General features: G+C 37.3%; 1 protein-coding gene across 7 annotated transcripts; it reads left to right on the top strand.

Moving 5' to 3' along the window:
• The first annotated feature begins 13703 nt into the window (after positions 1-13703).
• On the top strand, positions 13704-23313 carry LOC135773694 (uncharacterized). Of its 7 annotated transcripts, none has more exons than XM_073815773.1 (12): positions 13704-14131; positions 15100-15311; positions 17464-17629; positions 19230-19727; positions 19978-20007; positions 20118-20153; positions 20995-21062; positions 21295-21338; positions 21744-21815; positions 22186-22266; positions 22380-22460; positions 22680-23313. In XM_073815773.1, coding segments are annotated over exons 2-9 (1050 nt in total). In that variant the 5' UTR covers positions 13704-14131; positions 15100-15104; the 3' UTR covers positions 21745-21815; positions 22186-22266; positions 22380-22460; positions 22680-23313. The 7 variants fall into 7 exon arrangements, with proteins under 7 accessions (XP_073671874.1, XP_073671871.1, XP_073671873.1 ...); XM_073815770.1 differs by having other exon boundaries at positions 21532-21815; XM_073815772.1 differs by having other exon boundaries at positions 21744-22266.
• The last annotated feature ends 625 nt before the right edge of the window (positions 23314-23938 follow it).

Genomic DNA, 23938 nt, shown 5'->3' with positions numbered 1-23938 from the left:
TTGTGTTATCTATCTAGCCTTTCTTCTCTCCGAAAATAAACCGGTACATCTGGAAGGCTGTCCAAATAATAGATTTGCTACCCCATGAGGAAAGCAAAGCCTGATGGAGGATTGTCAAATTGCCTTGCTGCTTCCTCCTATGAAGGTAAATCATAAGTCCACATAATTAAAATAATGAAATGCCCAATTGACGCCCCTCAGGTGCCATTCGGTTGAAATCCTGTCTGATGGGGGCAGAAGACAATTGCTGAAGCAATTCAACACGGTGAGAAGTAATTAGCCATATTACAATTTGCGGTAATAGGCGCCATAAAATTGAATCCTGAACACTCTCTATATTTCATGAGCCTGTATCTTTTTATAGTCACTAGTGGGCCCAAGGCCATAGAGAAAAGCATGATGTTTCAGTGCTAAAATAGGAGAATATAAATGCAGGAATGGAAAAAAGCAGCATGAGAACAGGACTAATGGACTTAGTGGTAAAGAGGTGTGTGTAGGTGTATGCGTGTTTGTGCACGTGTGAGTTTGCATGTAAATACACAGCAGTGCAGGGCCGGCCCTGGGCATAGGCGGAATAGGCAAATGCTAAGGGCGCTGCCGACCCCTTGGGGCGTCCGTGCGCCCAAATTATTATTTTTTTAATATATGTATATAAACATTTAACTATAAATATTTAATTTTGCACAAGAAAACAGCAGTTACTGATGAATTATTAGTAGCAAATAATCTCGGAAGATCGTGCTTGTTAAATAGCTCTGTACTGCACTGAAGCGGCAGTTTAAAATATAAACCCAGAATTCAGCAAACGTCAAGGACAAGAAAACGGAAACAACAATCAGACAGAGACGCGGAATTTACATAATGTTACACAGACCATGTTTAAATTTCAATGTTTCTAGACAGAAATAGCAACTTGTTCACTTTGTTTGGTATTAATAAGCTGCGCATTGGAGTGCTGGCCGCGGTGCTGAAGACGCGCTCGGACGGAGTACTGGTGGCAGCACAGATATTTACGTGCAACCTATTGGAAACTATTATTCGTTATTATATAATTATTATTCGTTATTTTACTTTATTACTTCCACTTAAGAAGAGTTTTGCACTTTTATTTCAATATTTCTCTTTATATAAATACTATTTTGTACTTAAATCTATAATTTCATTATTTTACTAACCAAACTCATCTGCGCTTTCCGATAGGTTGCACGTAAGGAGAAAAGTAGCTTACTTTCCCTTGAGAAGGGTTGTGTGTTTTAAACTTTTAAAAACATATATATCTTTACAAAAAACTTTTTTCTTCTATTAAAAAGCTATAATTTCGTTATTTTACTAACCCAACTAATGACTCCTCCGCTTTCCAATAGATTGCACGTAAATATCTGTGCATATGTGCCATCACGCGCCTTCAGCACCGCCACTGTGCAGCTTATTAATACCAGACAAAGTTGGTATTTCTGTGCAGAAACATTGAAATTTAAACATGGTCCGTGTAACGTAATTTAAATCCTGCGTCTCTGTCTGATTGTTGTTTCCGTTTTCTTGTTCTTGACGTTCGCTGAATTCTGGGTTTATATTTTAAACTGCCTTTTCAGTGACAATGTCAAGACCAAATGCCTGAGTGACAGGGTATTGTGTGTATGTGTATGTGTGCGTGTGCGTGCGTGCATGCGTGTGTTTCCAAAATATTTTAAAAATTAAGAAAAACTAGACAAAGCTTTGCATTTTTTTCTGTGTAAGTTTATGAACAAAATTATTCTAAAGGGCACCAGGTGAAATCTTGCCTAGGGCAGCAAATTGGCCAGGGCCGGCCCTGCAGCAGTGCAAACTTGGCATCTGCTCTGTCAATGATTTTTAGCACCACTGCAACCTATTTTCACTCCTCCTAAACTACAATTTTTTTTTTTTCAAAAACACATCACAGGCCATGACATTATTTCCTTTATGAAGAGATGATTACCTACAAGTCAACTTTACCAACCACGATAATGTGCCCCAAAGTGCAGACAGTGCATAGATTAAGTGCTCATAAGTCTGTCTGCATATTATGGGTTTAAAAGCGTTAATGTATGTATGTGGGCACAGTTAAGTACTCACTCGTGTGAACATACCTTATTTTGACCATTATGCAATGAATTCTGTCAAAAATAGCTGCTGGGTTGCTGCAGCAGCGTCATATGGATGTGAAGTGGAGCACGCGAGACGCCTTGTACCTCATACACTAGCTAGCTACAGTACAGTCATTTAATTGTTTCCAACGTACATCCACCACCGTCACAGTTGTCACTGTTTGTTATTTAGACATCTTTGTTTGTATCTCACATGTGTACTCTTTTTTTTTTTTGGCAGCTAACTATCGCATGTATTATATAGCGGTGATAGTAGTGACAAAATAGACACGCCCGAACCCTACCCACCAGTTTTAAAGCCACGCCCACCACAGACATGAACGCAATCAGAAATGCAGTCAAGAGAGTCAAAAACAATCAAGCCTGAACAAAACACTAACCTTGTGTAGATCCTACGTCCTTAGTTTCCAAAATAGCGTCGTTATGCGAAATGGCGAATTTAAGCGAAAACTGATGCGGTTGGCTTCTCTTTTCTACATGTGCCTCTTGAACGCGCGAATTGATTGACAGTCGAATCTTGTCTTCTCATTGGCTAAATTAAAAACCTTTAAAAACTAAACAGGAGTGAACAAACAAACATGTCAGGGGGCATACAAAACATAATGTACATATTAAACAATTGTGGCAATGTATTTATCTAATTTAGCTTTATTTATATATATTATAATTAATATTAGAACAAAATACAACCTACAACCTTTTTTAGAACAAAATGTAAAATAATGTAAAAAATATATATAATTTATGTATAAAATAAACTACCTATACATGCACAAATATGCCAAATTACTTCTTTTTTAAACATAGACATTTTTCATGTCGTGCATCTTTATCAGACTAACCTCAGACTATACAGTATGGGGCTTGTACTATCTCAATGACTTTAATGATGAACGAGAGAAGATTTACAGTACTTTTCTCAGAGACTGCTCACTCACAGTGAAAACTCTCTCACTCCCTTTGGATCAAGGTGCACCCGAACTGTCAGCAATTCCACAATGAGTTCCATACAGCGTTCGTCTTCAGAGGGAACTCATCCATAATTTAGTCTCAACGTCAACACAGCTTCACTCATAGAAGTTCTTCGACAATGTTTAGCTTGTGTTTCTTACCCCAGACAATGCACAGGTGTTGGGTATCTAAGAGTGAGAAATCTGTCTCTTGGGGGAAAGATTTGGTTATGTGAAATAGTGAATTGATTAATTGTATATGCTTTAAAACTCCAATTAAGTTTCAAAGAGTCTTGTCCAGTTTTAGTTCATTAACAGCGTACCCCCTAAGATTAACAACATTAACCTCTAGCAGATATTAAATCAATTCAATTTCTTTTCTCTCCCAGGGAAATGGACCAAAATATTGATGACTCACCTTGCTTAGGGGCTTATACGCATTATTGACAAAAAAAGTCACCAACTAGCTATATAGCAACTAGCAAATCATGGTTCATGACTAAGTAAAGCTTATTGAGTATTTTATAAAATGGTCAAGCTCACTCAGACAGCTCAAATGTAGGCTACTGGCTTTGGTGACAAACAAATTTGTTCACTGCAGTTTTTGTACAGTGATGTGATGGAGCAATAAAATTCACAAGACCAGCATTTTTCTTGAGCCTTTATGAGAACTGTAAATTTCACTAATAATTTATAATTTATAAAGGGTTTTTATATTCTGTATGAGAACATATTGTTTGGTGTCCTCAAGTGCCATCTATTAAATCATGTTGACCTCTACTGAAAAGGGAAAACCAGCCCATGTGGTGGCTATGAATGACTAAGAAAGTTTGTATAAAAGTATAAAAGTTTGAGACTGCAGAAATAAATTTCAGAATCCACTGAGCAGCACTCTGATCATCGTGCCTCCTATTGTCCCGGTACCGTAAAGGGGTTTATTTTATTTCTCACAGATCACGAATGAAATACATTTTTAGAATTTTTTTTTTTACAAAAGTTGTATCTTTGAGGTATCAGCATGTACTTATAACAGCGTGTAGCCCTACCTTAGATGTACCAATATGTAACTTTTAGGTACAATTTGTGAGATGTACATCAAGGGCACAAAGCTCCCATTCCACCACATCCCAAAGATGCTATTGGGTTAAGATCTGGTGACTGTGGGGGGCATTTTAGTACAGTGAACTCATTGTCATGTTCAAGAAACCAATTCGAAATGATTTGAGCTTTGTGACATGGTGCATTATACTGCTGGAAGTAGCCATCAGAATGTGGTTACATGGTGGTCATAAAGGGAAGGACATGGTCAGAAACAATGCTAAGGTAGGCTGTGGCATTTGAACGATGCCCAATTGGCACTAAGGGGCCTAGAAAACATTCCCCACACCTTTAAACCACCACCATCAGCCGGCACAGTGGTAACAAGGCATGATGGATCCATGTTCTCATTCTGTTTACGCCAAATTCTGACTCTACCATCTGAATGTCTCAACAGAAATCGAGACTCATCAGACCAGGCAACATTTTCCAGTCTTCAACTGTCCAATTTTGGTGAGCTTGTGCAAATTGTAGCCTCTTTTTCCTATTTGTAGTGTAGATGAGTGGTACCCGGTGGGGTCTTCTGCTGTTTTTGCCCATCCGCCTCAAGGTTGTGCGTGTTGTGGCTTCACAAATGCTTTGCTGCATACCTCGGTTGTAACAAGTGGTTATTTCAGTCAAAGTTGCTCTTCTATCAGCTTGAATCAGTTGGCCCGTTCTCCTCTGACCTCTAGCATCAACAAGGCATTTTCGCCCAAAGGACTGCTGCATACTGGATGTTTTTCCCTTTTCACACCATTCTTTGTAAACCCTAGAAATGGTTGTGCGTGAAAATCCCAGTAACTGAGTAGATTGTGAAATACTCAGATCGGCCCGTCTGGCACCAACAACCATTCCACGCTCAAAATTGCTTAAATCACCTTTCTTTCCCATTCTGACATTCAGTTTGGAGTTCAGGAGATTGTCTTGACCAGGACCACACCCCAGCTGCATTGAAGCAACTGCCATGTGATTGGTTGATTAGATAATTGCATTAATGAGAAATTCAACAGATGTTCCTAATAATTCTTTAGGTGAGTGTACTTCTCAGCCTTTCTGTTGATAAAGACATCAAAAATAGTTGCTTTGTTTATGGCTTTCTTTAAGAGGAGGTCATGCTAATATATGTACTGTAGATACATTAGCACCAAAATAGCATACAGAATAATTAGATGTACTGCTTTGATGTTAACAGCAACATAAAGTATTTTACCATCTAAAAGCAATATCGCATTTACAATTGTGCAGTTATGGCAGTATATCAGCACACTTATTAACTGAACAGCCATGATGATGACACATGGCTAAACCATTTCATCACTAGTTTTCTGCAGCTCATTTAGTAGAGAATTGCACTAGCAGTCATGGGTTTGATTCCGGCGGAGTACACATACAGATGAATGTAAAAGTTAAGCATCATATAGTAGATATAACTGAAAGTATGATCCTGTGACACAATGCATCAGTTAGCAATTTTAGCATTTTTTTTTTTTCGTTTCTAGCTACACAACTTTAGATTCACAGACCCTCAGCTTGACACAACTGCTGACGTTAACACTAATGAGCTTTTGCCCAACAAGCCCTCCATCTGTCTGTGTCACAATAATTGAATTGTGTAAACATAATCAGAGGTCTGTGTAATGATTTATTTTAAATGGTTCTTATCTCTCTAGTCTGGGTATGATGTAGGCTATTAGTCAGATATATACAAAGATTAAGTTCAGTTTTGTTGCAAAATGTATAAATAGGAACCTGAGGTGGGACATATTGAAACTCAACTAGAAATAAGCCATTCATACATTTCCTTAAAAGCGTAAATACTGCAGGTCTGTCAACCTATCAAACACATGAAAATGTATTTTATTGTATTGTAATGTATTTGATGTATTTAATCCATCTGCTTTGTACTTAATTTTATTGGTCATAGCTTGCAGCACATATAGCTTTTCTCTGATCCATTTCCCTCAAATCGCAATAAAAAACTCCTCACGTGACCTGTATCTTTACAGGCTGATTAAACAAGCTTTTAGCTGTGATAGAGCTTGCCCTCTTAAAAAATATCTTTGAAAAAGTTAATTATACTGTGCATTTGCTATAATGCCCTTTGTTTCTGATCACCCTTCAAAGGAACTTTGTTTAAAAAGCACTCATTAATTACGGTTTACTTTAGGTTGACTTCAAGCAAACCCTAACAGATTAATCCTAGCTGATGCATCTGAGCTACCTAATACATTGATTGAAAGCTCAGCTTTTGTACATGGGAACGTGGGAATCGACCAGAGCTTCAGTGGAAGAAGAAGCACATTCGGTTTGTTAGGACAGATCAGAACAAAGGCACAATTGATGTTCTGTGGAGCTTCTGAGCCACTGGTGTTTAATTAGCTTACAATGGAAGATAAGTACGAATACCCCTTACTTAGAGGGATATTTTCGCAAAGATCTCAAAGAATCTAGCTCTCTTTTTATGTATCCATCACAGTAGCTTTGAATGTATGATGCATTAAAATGAATCTGCTGTGCATTTTATCTGAATTGGATGAATTATTTTCAGTTCTTTCGCCTTGTGATGAGCATTAACTCAAATTTAACTGCATTTATTGTGTGCTTCGTATGTAAACTGCATGCGGGTCAATGACGTGACGCTAATTATTTTGTGTGTGTATGGTTCAAGTTAAATAGAAAGGGTTTAAATTGGCAGATTACTTGCATACATTCTCTTGTTTGAGGACCAAGTCTTAAATGTCTGGATTTATTTAATTTTGAAGAATAAAAGGGGGATAATTGCAAAAATGTCAATGTGGGGTAACCGGTCTGTGTCAATTGGTGTAACTAGTATTTTTTTTTTTTAATAATTTTATAAATTAATAAAAAATATTTAAATTAATATATCTGGTTTTATTTCATTTTGAAAGAATATTTGGGGAATAATTGTAAAAATGTCAATGTGGTGTAACCGGTCTGTGTCAATTGGTGTAACCAGTGGTGTAGTGGTGTCTGGAGAAGTGGGTATACTCTTAATTTATGCCCCCAGTAGAAGTGAGTATACTCTTAATGTATGCCCCCAGTAGAAGTGGGTATACCCCATGCCATCAAATAAAGAGGTGGGTATACTCCGTATACCTGCGTATACCCTGCACTACACCACTGGGTGTAACTAAATAATTTGTAAAATAATTTTATAAAATAATTAAAAAATATTTAAAATATATTTCTTCATTAAAAAGTGTGGAATAAAATATAATCATCTAGTTTAGTGTAATATGATTTTTACATACATTTTTACATACATTTTTACATACATTTTTACATACATTTTTACATCATTTTACATTTTTACATAATCAAAGTTTTAAATAATCTCTGTTTTCAGCATTTGTCAGGTCAAATATTACAAACACGCATTAAAATTTACATTCAGAAATATTTAAAGGGGACAGAGAATGAAAAACCATTTTTACCTTGTCTTTGTTGAATAATGGTAGTCTACCCGCCTTCACAAACATACAAAAAGTGCTAGACATGCTAAACATCTCAGTCTCATAGAAATTTCTCTTTTAGAAATATCAGCCAGAAAACGGCCCAATCTGAAAAACTGATGCTTATGACATCACAGGCATCTCACTGCCCCTCCACTTTAAAATAATTGGCTAAATTTTTTGAGTGGCAGCAAAGTCAGCCAATCAGTAATGAGATTGCAAGTTAAGCCAGTAGGGGGAGCCAAATAGGTGCAAAACCACGTGTAGGTTTTTAGGAAGCTTCTAAGGCATTACAGACCCAAACAAAAAGATTTTTGTCTACATGTCACATAACAGAACAAGGATAAATACCCCGTTCAATCATTCTATGTCATCTTTAATATAATTATATTTTTAAATGTTTTTTTTTTTTTTTTTTGATGATTACGCTTACATGTTTACAGTTTTCTCATCTTGCCAAACCGTTTTTGTCACTGACCTATGCACACAATATGTGATTTCATTTATGCATTTGGCAGATGCTTTTATTCAAAGTGACGAAGCCACAGGAACAGTTCAGTTACATACAGCTACACTGGCTTAAGGTTTATATCCTTTTAAATCACCTTACATTCTCACAAACCCAGCTATAACAAAATAACACATGAACTAAATCTCCCAGTACACCCTTAGTGCGGTGTCCTATTCTCCCAAACAAGTGTTTCCCAAAGCATATGGCATTTTAGGAGCATGGCAGCATATGGTGTATTTAATTAGTGCAAGCTCATTTACTTTACCAACACCTAGGTCTGGGACCCAGCCTATCGTGCACCTTTCTTGTAGTCCAATAACTGTTGGCTTCAGTGGGATTTCCAGACTAGTGAACCTGTTTTATCCATGCCCTGTTGCATTAATGAGTGGGCCACCTGAGCTATAGCCTCACAAAGGATTTTTAACGCACACAAGCTTGGATCTCTCTAGAAACAGCAGCTGTTAGTTTTTATTTTATTTGGAGACCGTCTTAAACTCTCAGGATGTGACTTTTTATTCAATGTTGTCTGAAAGTTAAACCCAATATGGGTGTGACTGAAACCAGAATGTTATATTTTATTCACTAACCTTTCAAAATTGATTACATTGTACTTGAGATTTTCCGTATTACTTTATTGTTCTTTAATAATTGCATAGGATTACTTTGGTCGATGCATTATTAAGGACATAGTGAAGATGCTTTCATACTTTCATCTTCAACTGTAATGCATAAACTCATCTCTTATCCACCAATAATATTTAATGTGGCTCTAGATCGACCTTCAGTCTGTTTTCTTTATAGGTCACCTTCTCCCGTAGCATGCTAGCAAGTGAGACTAATGGATCTGAGCACTAAATAGATCAAGGGAAGTTTATTAGCCTATCTGAGCTTATACATGGCTGAATGCATGTGTATTTCAAAAGGCTCTTAAAAACAGAGCTAGTTATCTACAGTATAATGGGGTAGATTAAATGCCCCTACCCCATTTTGACAATGTGATTTAGGCAAAATCAATGGATACATGTTATACAAAGCAACACACAAAAAGCAGACTTCCTTACAAAGCTTTTACGTAATCAATTTGTTCATGATTCAGTTTTGTCACTGTTAAACGTCCTCCTTTGAACCCTTTTACTTCTTTATCCAGGACATGTGTTAGTCATGTTCTGTGCCACAATGTGTGTGGGGTTTGTAATCTTTTGTGTCACTTTCTGGACCTGGATTTATTGTATTCACTGATAAAAGATTAATGAAATCTCAGTATGTACATAAATATGAAAAAATATGTTTTTTTACAAAAGAAATACTGAAGCCAGGTGAGAATAGACACAATGTTGATTCATCTACACAATCCATATTCAACTTTCATTTCTAAAACCTTGAACATCATCAAACAATGGCATATTATACAGTCTGATTGCATGAAATGAATGAAAAACTGAACTGTTCGACACAAGGGAATTAAAGAATAAATTGTTTTGGTAAAACTGTCTTCATATATGACTTGTGAAAGCAGATAATCAATACAGTCGTGCAAAGGTAGAACTGTTGAAAATTGAGGGTTGTAAATTGAATAGAAAAAACCTTATGAATAATTATGACTGCAAAAATCAATACTTGCAAAAAAGCCTATTTCAAAAAGATAATTGAAAGGAAATACGTATTTGTGACAAATGATTGAAGAATAAAATAGGTAGTAAAATTATTGTTATTATTATATATAATATTTGTCATACGATTATATAAATATAGTCCTATTTTATAGTTAACAGCTTAACCACAATCTTTGTTAGACATGATGAATCATGCCTTGAGTCTCTAAAACTGTTTACATTTACAGTATGCATTTGGCAGATGCTTTTATCCAAAGTGACTTTAAGTGCATTCAAAGCATGACATATACTATTTCATCAGATTTGTTTAAAATATGTATCCCAGCTGTTACTGGAGTGTTGCTCTTTCAAAAAATATAACTTTGGACCCAGAGAGAGAGTTTATATTGGCCATACCGAAACCAAATATATAATGTACTTAATGGTACATATAGGACCTAATAAATGGGATAGTCCACTTTAGACATTTTACTAACTATAAGTAACTTTGCAACTACTAATCAACAACTAATCTTTAGAGAATTAGTAGAATGTCTGCTTAATATCTCCTACACTTTATTGTGATGATATCTCAACAGACATTCAACTGTCTATCAGGTTTTTTTCAGGTGCATGTCAACTTATTCCACTAACCCAAACCTCTTCCCTAACCCCAACCCTTACAGTCTATACACTAATGACAGTTAGTTGACGTATAGTTGCAAATTATTGAAAGTTAGTTGACATGTAGTTGCAAAGTAATTTACAATGTCTAAAGTGGACTATCAAAATAAAGTGTAACTGCCCCAGTGATAGCTGGGCTACATATTTTGACCCTTTTCCCTGGGATTTGAACCCATGGCCTTTTGCTAATGCAATGCTCTTCCATATGGGTTCCCAACCCGGCTCCTAGAGGACACCTGTCCTGCAGATTTGAATTCCCAATCAAACAGACCTCAACCTGCTAATCAAGTATTTCAAGGCTACCTAAAAATTAGATGCGGGTCTGTTGTAGTAGGGCTGGAACTATGCAGGACAGGTGCCCTCCAGGAACAACATTTGAGACCCATGCTTGAGCTAACACCTTCTGTAGGATGACCATATGCCATTCTTCCCGGACGCATCCTGGCCAGGATTTCGGTTGCGTCTTCCAGAAGGCATATTTGTCGAAAACATACGGCATTGAGGTTTATTATTTCATGTTCCATTTCAGAAAAGCAAACGTTTTAAAGGGGACAGAGAATGAAAAAATGTTTTACCTGGTCCTTGTTGAATAATGGTAGTCTACCCGCATTCACGAACATACAAAAAGACATGCTAAACATCTCAGTCTCATAGAAATTCCTCTTTTAGAAATGTTAGCCAGAAAACGGCCCAATCTGAAAAACTAATGCTTATGACATCACAGGCATCTCGCTGCCCCTTCACTTTAAAATAATTGGCTACATTTTTTGAGTGGCAGCAAAGTCGGCAAATAATAAGATTGCAAGTTAAGCCAGTAGGGGGAGCCAAATAGGTGCAAAACCACTTGTTTAAAATTCCCCACCCTAATAGAGCTATCTGAGGGGCTGTTTACACTTGGTATTAAGATGTTTTTTCATCGATCGGATCACAAATGGACGAGAGAAACACATTACGTTTAAACCTGGTATTTAAATCCGTTTCTTTTGTCCACTTTCGACCGCATCTGTCCTGAATACTGTGAGGGGGTGGTCTGTGAGACGGTGGGCGAGTATCTCTGCTGACATTCAAACCCGAGCGGGAGTAATTATGAGTTTATATGGACACAAACTAATATTATGTCCACTGCTTGTTTAGCAAGTAAACATACAGAGTTTTGTACATGTGAATGTAAGAGCTTTCTCTGAATTTTCAGCGCAATTGATGAAATAGGATCGCGCAACTTTCACACGCTTTCAAAACGAAACTAGGGAGATCCTCCGATTTAGTTTTATCAATGAAAGGCTAAAAATAGCGCTGTTCACGTATGTTCACGCCAGAAGTCAAAAAAGACGTAAAACTTGTGTTTAATACCTCAGATTAGATAAATGGGCGGAGAGAAGGCGGTCGCGCAACCCAGTCTCACGGCAGTTCGTGATTTGGTCACGTAATTTAATCTATTTATTCGTGGGAGTGGCACGTTTATTTCGTTATTTTCGTAATTGCAGCACGTTTTTTAAACTAATGCATTTCAATTGGATGCATCTTTCGTGCAATAGCACGATTCTTTCTGCCAGTCGGGCTGCAGCGGAGAAACTGTTTAATCAACATTTATTCACGAGATCTTATCACGGTTAATATGTGTGCAATGCTGCTAGCCATTTTGGTGGCCTAACCATAATTTCTTTATGATTTTAAACAGTTTGCCAGTCTTTTATATACTGTCAAAGTTCGTCAGGGGCAGCGCAAATTGCGCAATCCAACGGACCACTGGGCTTGATGGGATATCGAGTTATGCATGTTTTAATAGAATAATAACGGCATTATAATGATTATTGATTTTTCAAAAGGCTATTTTTGGTCCCCCTTCAGCCAGTCGGTGTCTTCCATTGTCTTTCCGAAAATTAACCATGGTTTTACTACAGTAAAACTATGGTTTTGCTTATAGTTAATTTTTCGTAAGGGTTACGCACAGCGCGTGGTGGGCTAGAGCCCCGCTTGGCCCGTGTTCTGGCTTACTGTAATATTTCACCGGTAATAAAACCGAAAAAAATATTATTAAAATAAAAAAATGAATGGATGGATGATTAACATCTAAATAAATGTTGATGGATAAAGCGTTATTAAAAATATCAATAAAGAGCAAAGCAACACAGCTTCGAAATAACCGATACAGACCGAAATAATAATTAATATTCAGTGCCGCCACTCCCACCAATGCACCACTCGCTGTGCGTAACCCTTACGAAAAATTAACTGTAAGCAAAACCATGGTTTTACTACACTAACCATTTTTTTTAACTGTAGTAGCAACCCGGGTAGCGTAAAACCATGGTTAATTTTCGGGAAGACACCGACTGGCTGAAGGGGGACCAAAAATAGCCTTTTGAAAAATCAATAATCATTATAATGCCGTTATTATTCTAGTATTATTAAAACATGCATAACTCGATATCCCATCAAGCCCAATGGTCCGTTGGATTGCGCAATTTGCGCAGCCCCTGACGAACTTTGACAGTATATAAAAGACTGGCAAACTGTCTGTATGTTTAAAATCATAAAGAAATTATGGTTAGGCCACCAAAATGGCTAGCAGCATTGCACATATATAAACCGTGATAAGATCTCGTGAATAAATGATTAAACCGTTTCTCTGCTGCAGCCCGACTGGCAGATCCAGTGGTGTATTGCAGGTACGCAGGTATACGGAGTATACCCACCTCTTGATGGCATGGGGTATACCCACTTCTACTGGGGGCATAAATTAAGAGTATACCCACTTCTACTGGGGGCATAAATTAAGAGTATACCCACTTATTCAGACAACAATACACCACTGAGATCGTGCTATTGCACGAAAGATGCATCCAATTGAAATGCATTAGTTTAAAAAACGTGCTGCAATTACGAAAATAACGAAATAAACGTGCCCCTGCCACGAATAAATAGTTCATATCACATAATCTGACAGCGATCAGCGGGTCATTAACGACAGTATATGTTATCATGTTTAAAATCATAAAGGAATTATGGTTAGGCCACCAAAATGGCTAGCAGCATTGCACATATATAAACCGTGATAAGATCTCGTGAATAAATGTTGATTAAACCGTTTCTCTGCTGCAGCCCGACTGGCAGAAAGAATCGTGCTATTGCACGAAAGATGCATCCAATTGAAATGCATTAGTTTAAAAAACGTGCTGCAATTACGAAAATAACGAAATAAACGTGCCCTTGCCACGAATAAATAGTTCATTTCACATAATCTGACAGCGATCAGCGGGTCATTAACGACAGTATATGTTATCACACTTTTAAGCAGTCTTACAATATTAGAGTCTAAAGTTATTATTTAGAGTCTATATATTTTTTTAATTTAAACTATTGTTACTGTATGTGAAAATGTAAAAGTAATATGTCAAGGACTTGATATTGATTTAATTTCAATTTAAAAAATCAATAAAAAAAAGTAAAAAAGAACCATACTTCGCATCTTATAGCAAAAAAGGTACATTTGATTTGTGTTTTTGTCACAGCAATACAGTACGTTTTGTTACAGTAAGTTAAGCTCCGAAATATATATATTTTTAAATTCTAGGGAGTTTCATCTGATGTCTTGCCCTGTTGAAATAATAAACATAATTTTGATTCATTTAATTAAAATTTTTACAATATCCGGATGACGTGTTGGATGACGAAGCTAGCGCCAATTACTTCCTCTCTGGAGTCGTTGATTAAGGTAGGCTAAAATTGTTACCTCATGAACAAGTACCCTATTCTATTTAATTCGATAAATTATATGCATGCAAAAGTGTAGTCAAGTATGTCATATTTTAACTCTTTGACATTGCTTTGGTGTTTCCATTTGTCTGATATACAACCCTTGTGCTAATCACTGCATGTCCTAGCATGTCACATGTTAGTGTACTAGTTCACAAACATTTTTTCAACTCTTCCTTTACGCTTTTCGTGTAATTTAATAATGTGATATTAACATCTGGCATGCAGTAGACACGAAATTGTCACACTATTCATTTATCAATATGACTATGTTCTATCTCTTATCTGGGCAACACACGCACGCACGCACGCACGCACGCACGCACACACACACACACACACACACACACACACACACACACTGTTGTTGGCGTATGTGGTTAACGGGGACAATTCCATAGACCCAATGCATTTTATACTGTACAAACTGTATATTCTATTCCCCTTATCTACCCCTGTTCCTAAACCCAAGGATCACAAAAACCTGTTGCCAGTCTTTAATCTATTAAAAAGAACCATTACGTTTTAGCTGTTCAGTTTATGGGGACACTGTGTCCCCATAAACCATGTTTATAGCATAGTAAACATGTCATTATACACTATTCATGTCCCCATAAACCACATTTGCACACACACACACACACACACACACACACACACACACACACACACACACACACACACACACACACACACACATAGTATTATTGTGTAAATGGCAGTTAAAAATCAGAGAAATGTTTACCCTGATCACAGTGTCATCACAAGCAAAGTTCAAAACAATTTGACCATTGAAATTAGGAAAGCACATAGCATCCCTTGCATAATGTGATTTTAAATCATATTGTGTGATATTAATTCAGAATGTTTCTATGGGTAGGCTATATTACACATAAATAACTTTCTCTTTTTCTTCCTTTTTCTTAGACAACATGGTTTCTAATACAAAGAAATGCCCCAACTGCCCCCAGGTCATGCCCTGTGCCACTAAGGTTTGTAAGGCCTGTGGGGCAGAGCAGCCCAAGAAGGCTCGCCTGATGAAGAGGCTGCAGGCCCTTGATAAGAAGAAGGGGGAGTGGGTTAGCAATCTTAAAAAAAACCACAATGAGGCAGCCATGCGGGATGAAGCCATCATTTTGGTATGTACAATTAACATTACCTTTTTTAATAGGGTCACCACATTTACCAGTCCTGATAGATCATAATATATTTTTCAAATGTTTTTATTTTTTAAAAGAGTGATTAAAACCAGATTTCTTGAAGGTTCTCTTTCACACAGTTAAAGCCTAGTGCAGGCGTGTTAAACTCAAACACATGGTGGTCCAAATTTAAAAACTGGGTCCAAGTTGCATGCAAGGTAAATCTTTATTGAAAAACTGACTTAAATTGAGCATGTGATTTCCCCTTTTAGTAGTATGTGATGAATTTAATGTAGTCATGGCATTCATGTAATATTAATAAGAAATTAAGGTCCTACTGTTAAAAGTGGAGTTTAATTTTAAACACAAATTCTTCAGAATAGAATAGAATACCTTTTGTTGTTATTATAGACCGTTTCAGCAGTAACAACATAAACAAACGGCTTTCGTGGAACACACGTAACTGCTTGTAAACTCTGCTTAGGATCAATAACAACAAAGTTATTTTATAGTAGTTTATTTCTGATAACAAGCAAAATAAACAAGTCGATTTCTTAGTTCATATTTCATAGCTAGAGCATTTGAAAAACAACACAGAGCTAACGTTGCTGTGTAAAATGTGAACTATTATGTAAACAATGTTAACTACAAACCGGCTGTCAAACCTCCCTTCCCATAGTGGTGATTCATGATCGCCATCTTCCCCTCATCTTTAGGAAACCGAAGCATTTGTTATTTTTGACGAGGTATTTGTTCCAGAGTTCAGTTTAGCCACTAATCAGACCATTAAACAAACAGAGACCGGAAGTAATGTTCCTACCAGAAGCGTAACTGCACGGGCATCCGATGAAACTATACACATGTACAACAAAATTGAAGCAACTCCTTTTCCAGTGTCAACATGTACATAAGAGAACTGTAACAACAAGGAATAAAATAAGTATTGCAAATTGGGGGGGGGGGGGTAAGGTGCAGTTCTGAAAAGCTATATAATTTTAAAATTAAATAGAAAGATAAATATGGTTTGTATACTATTTGATTTTGATTGTATCAAAAGTATAAAGTATTAAATATTAAGTCCAAAATATTGAACAGTAATGAAATTGCACAGAATATCAGTGTTATCAAAAGTATTAAATGTTAAATATTGCACAGTAGGTGAGTAGAAGAAAGTCAGTGCCTGTGTGAGTTCAAATTGGTTATGGGTTTTGGGAACAGGCCAGCACATTTAACCATTAAGGTCACTGACTGTTAAAGGGACATTTTCCAGCTCCCCTAGAGTTAAACATTTCATTCTTACCGTTTTGGAATCCATTCAGCTGATCTCTGGGTCTGGCGCTACCACTTTTAGCATAGCTTAGCACAATCCATTGAATCTGATTAGACCATTAGCCTCAGGCAAAAAAATAACCACAGAGTTTCAATATTTTTCCTATTTAAAACTAGACTCTTCTTTAGTTACATCGTGTACTAAGACCGAACCGAACACCCGAAAATATTCCCCTACCATTGAAAGTAACCAAGGGGACTATTTTTGGGGAGTGCGTAATATCACTACACCTCCTGCAGCCATGTTACATCAGCAAAGTTCTTGATTATTACGTCAGAAGGAGAGTATAGTTCCTAGCCACATCTGCCTTGAAAATCACAACTTTTAATTTTCTGTCGGTCTTAATACAAGATGTAACTTCAGAAGAGTAAAGTTTTAAATAGGAAAAATATCCAAACTCTTTGGTTATTTTTTTGCCCGATGCTAATGGTCTAATCAGATTCAATGGATTATGCTAAGCTATGCTAAAAGTGGTAGCACCAGACCCGAAGATCAGCTGAATGGATTACAAAATGGGGAGCTGGAAAATGAGCATATTTTCAAAAAAAAGTGGAATGTCCCTTTAACTTTAAAGGCATATTAATGAACTAAGTACCCTTTGCCAAAAATCACTCTCCAGAACATTCTCATTCACGGTTCGATGCTGGTGAAATTCTGTCAATCTGATCAGAGGAACTTAGTATAATATGACATGTAATAATGGGCAGTTTTTTATTAATGTTTGGCCTTACAACAAATTTCAAGTCTTGCCTCAAACTGAATTTACACTCAGGTTTTTTGATAACATACTTTTTTATCCTTTACAAACAAATGTCTTTGCAGCTTGAGAAGCTTCATGCAATGGGCTACAAGCCACTACTCCTCCTTCAGAAGAAAGGCAATGGAAAGAAGCCTAAAATAGCTTCCCTCACCCCAAGATGCGAGCTGGACCCGCTGGCAACACAACACCTCAGCAAAATGGCAGCTTTTTATGAGTTGGTTTGTGCAGGTGAGATGTACAATATACAATTGATTGTTTTTTTTCAGCGCTTATCAAATATTTATAGTTTATACAACAAATTACAACCTTAGTACATTTCAACGTTGTGGAATGTTGGTTACATAGACGAGACAATTGTAAATTGTTATTGTATCAAGACAGTGTAGGGGTCTTCTCGGGTCCAAAGAAATGTACCCGACTTGAAATGACCCGAATCACTTTATACCCGAACCCGACGTGCATAAATAATTTTTTTTTAAAGAAAGACCCGCCCCGAGACAAACCCGAGAAAATAAGACCAGAGTGCGACCCGAACTAGTGGCAATTTTTTTAACCCGACTGGACCCGAATGTAAACGGCACTGACGTGTGTGCATTCTGCAGACCCACACGCAGCAGTCAGACAGAAAGAAACTCCGGTGGCTGCTCCATTTGTCTTACTTTGTTATCTGACGATGACACCAAGGTAACCGCTAAAATGTACATTTAAAATTGATTGACATGTCTGTCTTAATGAAAATTAACCTACCGCCAGCCACACAATTTCGCAAGCGCTCTTGGCAAACAGATGAGAGGTTTGAAAAGGACATTGACGCACACACGCAAGAGAGTTCGGGTCTTCTCAGGTCCGTTAAGCAAAAACAAATTCATTTTAAATTACCAGAGACCAGATGCTGCTATTATTGTACCCGAACCGTGTCCGAGGCACATGTGAAACTTTTAGACCCGAACCCGATTGGGTCTCGGGTCGGACCTCGGGTTTTCGGATCTAAGTGTACTTGGAAAACCTCTAATTCATACCTTTACCATAATCATGTAAACTTGCATCCTGTGTGAAAAATAGCCTGTAGCCCATTTTTTGCCTGTGTTTCAGAAATATGTAAATGCATACAAGCTAAGGCCTGGTTCACACGTCAATTAAGAGAAAACGCTTCCCTACCAATGACGAGAATTTCCGGCTTTCCGCAATACCGCTATTATCCACCAACTTCCAGAACTTATACAACCCGGAAGTAGCGCCTCACATGAAAGAGAAAGAACTCCGTGTATGTTTTAAGATCGCTCTGCATCTGATCTCTATCAAAAGTCCTTCACAAAAATGGAATTATCTCAGCTTTTTGCTCAAAATTGGAGACAACGCTGCAACCGGCGTTTCTGAAAATCCTCACCCTGGCAGGGGTTTTCAAAAATGTTCGGTTTCAGTGACATGATACTGCATTTCCGTGTAGACGAACGGCCGAGCCTCGTAAAAAAGTCACAGTTACAAAAATACCTGTGTCCGTGTGGACTAGGCATAAGAAATATAGTCTTAAAATTCTGAATGAATTCAGAATGTCAAATTGTCACGGTCATGTTCTATGTATTCCTAGAAGTTCTTGAGTAGTTCTATTGTTTCATTGGTCCTTGTGCTGATTGTTCCCCAGGTGTGTCTTGTTATCCCTGATAACACACTACAGATATGGCTGACACAGACAGAACTTCAAAATAAGAGTATGATACAGGGATACGTAGAGCATAACTGTGACACAAATAATCTGCCTTTTTGAATTTTTTAAATACATTATAGTTCAGCATCATTCCTACTTGTTGTTCTTATCAAATTTCAACAGGTTGGAAGGCGTGTGAGGACACTGTCCTCACCCTGACCCTCACCCCCTGTGACGAGCAGGGGACCTCAGGAGAGGCGAGGCCAGAAATTCTTGTGGAAGAGGCAGAGCCGGAAGGCCTCATGGAGGAGGCGGAGCTGGAAGGCCCCGCTGTGGAGTTGACAGGCCTTGTGGCGAAGGCGGAGCTGGAAGGTCCTGGTGTACAGGCAGAAGGCCTCGTGGAGAAGGCGGGGCTGGAAGGCCACGTGGAGAAGGCGGGGCTGAAAGGCCTCATGAAGGAGGTGGAGGTGAAAAGCCCCGGAATAGAGGATGAAGGCCTTATGGAGGAGGTGGGGCTGGAAGGGTCCACTATGAAGAATAAAGACCTTGTGGAGGAGGCGGAGCTGGAAGGCCCCGCTGTGGAGACGGCATGCCTTTTGGAGAAGGTGGCGCTAAAAATCCCTGCTGTGGAGGCTGAAGCCCTTGTGGAGGAGGCGGGTGAAGAAGATCTACCTAAAAAAGGTAACTCTTACAGTTAATGTTTAAAGCTCTGAAAGCAACACTCCATTCTGATTGGGTATTCATTTTTGTAGTATGACATAGGTTACACATGAGGGTTTGTGTGTGTGTGTGTGTGTGTGTGTGCGCGCGCGCGTGTGCGCGCGTGTGTGTGACTGTTTTAATGAGCATGTATAAAAAGATATACCTAAATAGTCCTGTATTGTTTGCCACTCCATACTTAGTTTGACATCTGACTTCTTCAAAACCACAGGGTCAACAGGGAAGAGAAAGCAGAAGTCAGGCATGTTTTGCTTTTGTCAGTTTTTTTTTTAATAATATTGATATTTGTAATAAATGCTATGATGAGCAAGACCATTTTTGAATTATATGTCTGTTTTGTCTATCCCACAGAGGCAGAAATGGATAAAAGCAAAAAAAAAAAAAAAAGTAAGTTTAAATGACTTAAAGGCAGGGTATCTGATTTTGAAAAATGCTAACCGTAGCCTACTAGCACTGAAACCACAATCCCACCCTCCATTCAAATTGCCATCCAAAGCCATGCCTCCTCCAAAACACATAAACATGCACAGATCAGACATCCACATCTCATGTCTTATTCACCAGTGAGAAAACATTGCAGTATAAAGTGAATAACATTATAACCAACATAAACAACTGTTTTAAATCAGAATTAGTTAAAGCACATTTTTGGTTGTGTAGACGTAACTGTTAGTAGTATATCGTTACGCTAATTCTTAAAGCAACACAAACTACATAGGCAACACAAAGTTTCTGAATCCATGTAAATTCAATCATATCGCATATCTACCTTACCAAATAAACATTGCAAAGACCCTTTCAGACCCTTTGCCTCCCGTAGCTGTTTACAGACGGGAGGTGAGCGCATGTGAACACGCTGATGATATATGGTGTCTGCATGTACAGGGTGTGCAGTGGAATGCAAAACATGTTCATAGAATAGGGGCAAAAATTGCATGCATCCAATTATTGCGTTCGATCCGACTTCAATGATTTGTTTTAAATGTTTTGGTCCTATGCCTTTCACAGATGACATATATTTATAAAAATACATTTAAACAACTTACATAGTGATTGCTATCAGGATGTGAGGAGATGTTTAACCAGTATAAATAAAAATGTTTCTGGATCAAATCAGATATCCTGCCTTTGCATTCAGACATAATATTTGACCACTTTGATGTAAATGCTTGACCTGGATATGTTTATGATGTAGTTGTGTTCCTAATGTGAGTTTTAATGCCTTTAGATTGCGCCTACCACACAGGCCTAGATGTTTTCCCAATTAGGAGTGCTCTAAAAGAAAGAGTGAGAAAGGTAAGACATCCATAACAGAACACTATAATACTCTTTATTTGTTCTATTTATGTCAAACTAAAGTCAATATGTTAAGTTAAAATACCTGTCAATCACAGAAGTAAAGCTGGGAAATAGTCAAATAATGTAAATATTGAATACAGTATATAAAACAGCCCTCTAAAATACTAAAATACTTTTTCCAAAGCCTGATAAAAAAATATGTAAGCATGTATTGTTGTTCCTGTCATAGGGACAAAGAGAATTGCTGATCGACTGGGAGCCTTGTGCAGCATGGTATGTGTTCTACTATATAACAAATACAGAAATAAGATTGCTCTGACTCTCTATTTCACTCACACATGTTTTTAAGTCAATCGCTTTTACCTATACCTGTTTTGAAGAATGTGCAAATGTGTTTAAAGTTAACATTCCCAATCGAATAATTAAAATATCACATGTAACGTAATTGTCTCCCTTCTGTTTTCAGTGGGAAACAATGGACTCCTACTTGGGAGCCCAAGGAGTCATTTGTTTAAAATAATACATTTTGTAATATGTTGTTTTATTTTTTGTATTGTATATTGCATATTCAATAAATTTTTTTTATAGTAATTTTGTGATATTTCTATACAACGTAAAGTGTTGTTTACAAGCCCCGTGTTGAAGATGGTAGATGTTCAACATTTCTTGCCATTTCAGAACTGGATAATTCAAGAATGCCTAACTCAGTACAAAAACATGTTCTTCTTTTGATATGTGGTTTATCAAGAGGTTAGTAAATTATTCAACCAAACACAATGCGTGCACAAATGGAAGCAGGACTCTGTACATGCTGTAAGTCAGATGCAATTTATTGTACATTTAAAAAAACAATTCCTCACGAATGACAGTGTTAATAATTTAAAATGAATGTGCAGTATCCATAATGGTCATCACAAACACATGTTTCCATATGTAATATGCATGGCAGTTTACAACCTGCCAGTTTCCAATATTCATACAATAGAAGGTGATTATTTACAATATTTGTTATTTTTGGGAGATTGTGTGTGGGGGGGGGGGGGGTTGATTTAGCAGAAACCTTATATTCTTAGTAGTTTAAATGACCTTACATTTGTCCCCTTTACTGATGTTTTACCAGTCACTGCTCCTGACAGGCTGATGTGGTCCCAGTCCTTTATTTGGCTGCAGTTCCATGAGTGGTCCCTGGTAAGGTAGATAAGTAAGTGTTATACTTTTTTGGACATCCTCATTTTTTTTACTTTACCAATTTCTGTACACCCACTAGAAAATGTCAGCTGAGCATAACATTTTTGTCCCCCCCCCCCCCACCAGAAGGAAGCTGAAGAAGCCGGTGTTTGTCTTGCCCCACTTCCCTGTAGTATTCCCACTCCACTGTTTGGTCATTGATCCTTGGTAAGTACATCTTTCAATTTCATTTCACAAACACACAATATGCTTGTAAATGACTGTAGTAATTTAATTAGTAAGGGATAATGTGCAGACACTAGTCATTATATTGAAAATAACTCCCTACAAGGCGAACAGGTCTTGCTTCATCCTGAAAGGACTTATTTTCCTATAATGACCAGCATTTTGGGCATAAAACTCTGTTTTTGCAATTTTATTTTTTAGGCTCTCCTGTTATATTGTGGTGGTGAGAGTGTAGAACGACCCAAAAAGAAGACCCAAGACGATTAGAATGTTCCAGTGGACACTGGTGGTGGTGCTGCTACTGCTTTGACCTCATGTCGCTTTTACCACATGGCTGTCCAATCAAACAGCCTGTTAAGCCTTAACACAACCCCATTCCACAGACACACACACACACACACACACACTCATTTTTTCAACCTCTCATCTGCTTGTCTCATCCCTGTAGTTTCCATTAAATTTATATTAAATCAATTTTTTTTTCAATAATTGTGATACTTTTGTCATTTTCATATAGATGACCACATTCAACAATTTACAAATTAATTAAAAGAAGCAAACAATGTCTGTAAATGAAATAAGTATGCATTATATTAATAAACATGGAATAGTTTTTACATTTAGTACATTGACAAAGTGTTTTATTGTTCAAGGTAGTTGTGCAGTTTGTGATCTGAGTTGATTTAATAGGTGTTGTTTTTTACAGTCAAATAGAGTATGTCCAGTACTCCGGGTGTGCTTCCAATGTGTGTGAAGTGGACACGTTTACTCTAACTGAATGTTTATGTATTGATAATCCATTGCATAAGTAACAATAAAAATGATTTCCTTCTTACAGTGACTCAATGCGTAATTTGTTAAAAACAATTTCATGATTCTTATACATTGTTATTTAACGCATATTAAATTATAAGGTTTTGGTAGTATCTAGTTTCATGCAGCATATTCATTGTTCTTTAGCCAAGCTGTACAGGGTCTTGCCTAGCAACAGGGGTCAGAACTACACATTTTTTATATAGTTTGTATAATTACACTGTTTTTATTGTTTGTCATTGTATGCTGTGGTTCATATAACATGTTTGCAGATGAGATGGACCAATAACAGATATAATCATTATAAACCATACCTTAAGTAATTGCCATAAAACATTTCAGAAAGATCAGATTCATTCTTTATTGTCCTCGTTAGAGGACATTTTTTTCAGAGACTGTACCAATCACATCAACACACAATACACTCTTATTACACCCAATAGATTATATGTTTAATGAATTCAGGGCTCCTATAGCTACAAGTTAAAAACTTTTTGCTGCTAGGCATGTTTTTTTATATGGTAGCAGTCGTACAGACTAAAGGCCTGAAGGAAAGAGATCTGACCAAGGATTCAAGCCCTTTTGAATGTGCCATTTTTTACACCTTTGGTGGGCTGAGATAACCTGGGATTCCTTCTATTTGGTTA

This window comes from Paramisgurnus dabryanus, chromosome 9 (genome assembly GCF_030506205.2).
Source record: "Paramisgurnus dabryanus chromosome 9, PD_genome_1.1, whole genome shotgun sequence".
NCBI lineage: Eukaryota > Metazoa > Chordata > Actinopteri > Cypriniformes > Cobitidae > Paramisgurnus > Paramisgurnus dabryanus.
Note: the sequence above shows the minus strand (reverse complement) of the source record. Positions and strands in the feature narration are given on the sequence as shown.